Source organism: Sinocyclocheilus grahami, unplaced genomic scaffold (assembly GCF_001515645.1).
Source record: "Sinocyclocheilus grahami isolate Dianchi unplaced genomic scaffold, SAMN03320097.WGS_v1.1 scaffold140.1, whole genome shotgun sequence".
NCBI classification, from domain to species: domain Eukaryota; kingdom Metazoa; phylum Chordata; class Actinopteri; order Cypriniformes; family Cyprinidae; genus Sinocyclocheilus; species Sinocyclocheilus grahami.
The window spans coordinates 992072-995264 of record NW_015505319.1 but is presented as its reverse complement, the minus strand read 5'-3'; the positions used below and the strand labels follow the sequence as shown (position 1 = coordinate 995264).

At 36.3% G+C, this 3193-nt stretch overlaps 1 protein-coding gene across 1 annotated transcript in view; it reads left to right on the top strand.

Moving 5' to 3' along the window:
• The window catches only part of adamtsl3 (ADAMTS-like 3), a 203776-nt gene that overhangs the window by 119660 nt on the left and 80923 nt on the right, over positions 1–3193 (top strand). Inside the window, exons 6-7 of the mRNA XM_016280432.1 lie at positions 1482–1612; positions 1674–1756. Coding sequence (XP_016135918.1) covers positions 1482–1612; positions 1674–1756 — 214 coding nt within the window. The remainder of the gene's footprint in view (positions 1–1481; positions 1613–1673; positions 1757–3193) is intronic.

Below are 3193 nucleotides of genomic sequence, written 5' to 3'. Positions count from 1 at the left end.
TGATCCAGCCTCATCTACAGAAGAAGTGAGTATAATGTTTTGTAATGAATCTTTGCAAATCGCCTTTCCTAATAATGTGCTAATGAGCAAGTTTCGCGATGAATACTGCTAAAGTAAACAGTCCCTCATAGAGCAGCTCGGAAGAGAGGGGCGGGGTCAGCAGAGCTCATTAACATTTAAAGGAAAATGCTACAAAAACGGCATGCTCTGAAAAGAGCTGTTTTTGACAGGGTAAAAAAAGGTGTTTTTTACACTAACATTGAGAAATTTTAACCAAACTATGTTACAGACTTTTCATGAAGACCCTAAAGAATCATATCAACTTGTGGAAAATGGGCATCCTATGACCCCTTTAATAAGATTTGAGGGTAATATTTTAACCAAATTACAGTTTAAATTTATGTGTTCGTCTATTTCTTACACAATGATATCATATGGCTTTGAAGGCTTAGAATATAGTGCACAAATCTTATTTTTATGGAGATGTTTTGGTCATTTTTGGAGCTCAAAAGTGTCCCATTTCCAGTTTATTTTGTTGGCAAGAGCATCTGGCACATTCAGCTAAACTTTGCTTTTCTGTTCCACCAAAAAAAGAAAATCATTCAGGTTTGGAACAACATGTACATGATGACAGAATATTCATTTTTGGGTGGACTTTCTCAAAGTTTTCTTAATGTTTTCAGTAGACGCAGACTCTCTGTTTTCCAAGTGGCCCACAGCAAAGAAACACAATATAGTCAAACCAAATCAGATACTATCATCAGTATTCAATGCAGTACTGCACGGTAACTGAATTCAATAATGTTGATGAAACTTCTCTTGCATTGCACCGAATTTGACCTCAGTTCCTGTGAGTGTTAGGCAAATTGGAGTAAATGATGCTTGTATGTTTACTTGTGGTTGTTTACCAGAGCTACTGGGTAAAGTCGTGCTGCTTGCTTTCTCTGGCTGCATTCTCTATTGACCTGCTAATGTAAACAGAATTTTGCATTAAAACTGGGCAGCTTTTCTGGTGCAGATGGTAGATTCCTAGCAGAACATCACTGTCCAAAGCACAGATTTCTGGGTAAATATTGAGGAACGCTGGGAGGGAACTTGTGTGCAAGGGGTGAAAACTTCTGAAAAAATATTCTGCAACTTGCATGCTTTATATGCTGACTGTCCAGGAATTTTTATGATGCTTGTTAGAGCTTAAACATTGTAGTTTGGAGCCAGTTTCTCAATCCACCTCATTTTAATGCCAGTTTATATTCTGTTTTGGAGGAAGCGTGATTTATTGGTTGAGGTCCGGCATAAATCAGTTGCCTCTCAAAATAGTGTTTCAGCCGGAAGGATGAATCAGGAAAATGTTCATTTAAAATGTTGTTGATGATGAGTCTAATTTGGAGTCTAAAGTCTTTTTTTTATGTATTCCTGCCATCCTGTGTCCTTTTTTTCCCATTTTGCCTTTTTCTGAGTTATGCCTCTGTTATTTCCAACAGGAAGTTGGCTGTGACAGACAACTGGGAAGCAACGCTAAAGAGGACAACTGTGGCGTGTGCGCTGGAGATGGTTCCACTTGTCGACTGGTTCGAGGCCAGGCTTTGCCCCACGTGTCACCTGAGGAACGTAGGTACACGCATACATGAGCACATTCTCCTTTGTTGGTGCTACACTGTTGGTTTTGTTTTTAGACTGTTGCTCTGTTTGTTGGAGCATCCCGAGCAGCCAGACACAACAACACTGGATCAGCCCAGAGCCGTAACCAGCGTAGACAGTGAGGGGGGCAAGTTTTAGGCTGGTGTTCCTCAGTGGTCTAACAGTGTTCATCAATGTCAAAATAATGGCCAAACTAATCAAAGTACACTCTTAAAAATAGAGGTGCTTCACGATGCCATAGGAGAACCTTTTTGTCTAAATGGTTCCATAAAGAACCTTTAACATCTGAAGAACCTTTCTGTTTCACAAAAGGTTCTTTGTGGCGAAAGAAGGTTCTTCAGATTATAAAAAGGTAAGAAAGAGATGGTTCTTTAAAGAACCTTGGACTAAATGGTTCTTTGTGGAACCAAAAAGGGTTCTTCTATGGCATCGCTTGAAGAACCTTTTGAAGCACCTTTATTTTTAAGAGTGTAGGCGGAGTTTACTGTTCGCAAGCAGAGTGCGAATTCCAGCGCAAAGCTTCAGTTTTAACACGTACTGGTAAAAAATGTATAGCCTGAATGCACTGTAAGTCGCTTTGGATAAAAGCATCTGCTAAATGCATAAATAATTGTTTTTATTTAAATGTATTTAACATTGAAAGAGAGTAGAGTAAAGAAGAAGTAAAACATTTAATATTTGACAACTTAATTTTTTAAATGACCGACGGTAATATCCAGCGACTTTTTTCTCTCAAATATTGCTGTTTTGGTATCATTTATGTGTAATTTATTTAATTCCTAACTGAATGCGAGGAGACAAGAAATGTTTGGGGTGTTCGACATATTAGGCACACAAATAAGAGTGAATGTGTGTATATTTAAAAATATTATTTTCAAATTGTTAAAAATGATTACTTCCATACTAGAATTAGTGCATTTCCTTTACCATTCTAATAGATTCTGTCCCTTTATACGTTAAGGTTCAAGACATCATTATGGCCTTGGATCAACCAATGACATTTGGACTGGAATTGTTTATAAATGTAGTTAGAGCTTAATTTTGAAGTATTTTTGATTTGTGGAAAAAGTCTAATTGTATAATTGTTTATATGTAACCCTGGACCACAAAACTTAAGTCTTAATTCGCTGGGGTATATTTGTAGCAATAGCCAAAAATACATTGTATGGGTCAAAATTATTTATTTTTCTTTTATGCCAAAAATCATTAGGATATTAAGTAAAGATCATGTTCCATGAAGATATTATGTAAATGTCCTACTGTATATAATCACGGTTTGTGTAGCTGAATAGTCACTAGATGAATTACTATAATCAGTTTAATGGATCAGTTTATGGCAAGGATAAAAACACTCTACAGTGGAGGCTTTACAGCCAATATTGCAACATTAGTTTAAAACTTAATTTCTGATTAGTAATATGCATTGCTAAGAACTTAATTTGGACAACTTTAAAGGCGATTTTCTCAATAGTTCGATTTTTTTGCACCCTCAGATTCCAGATTGTACAATATTATTATTGTTGTTGTTGTAATTATAACAATAATTAATAATAAT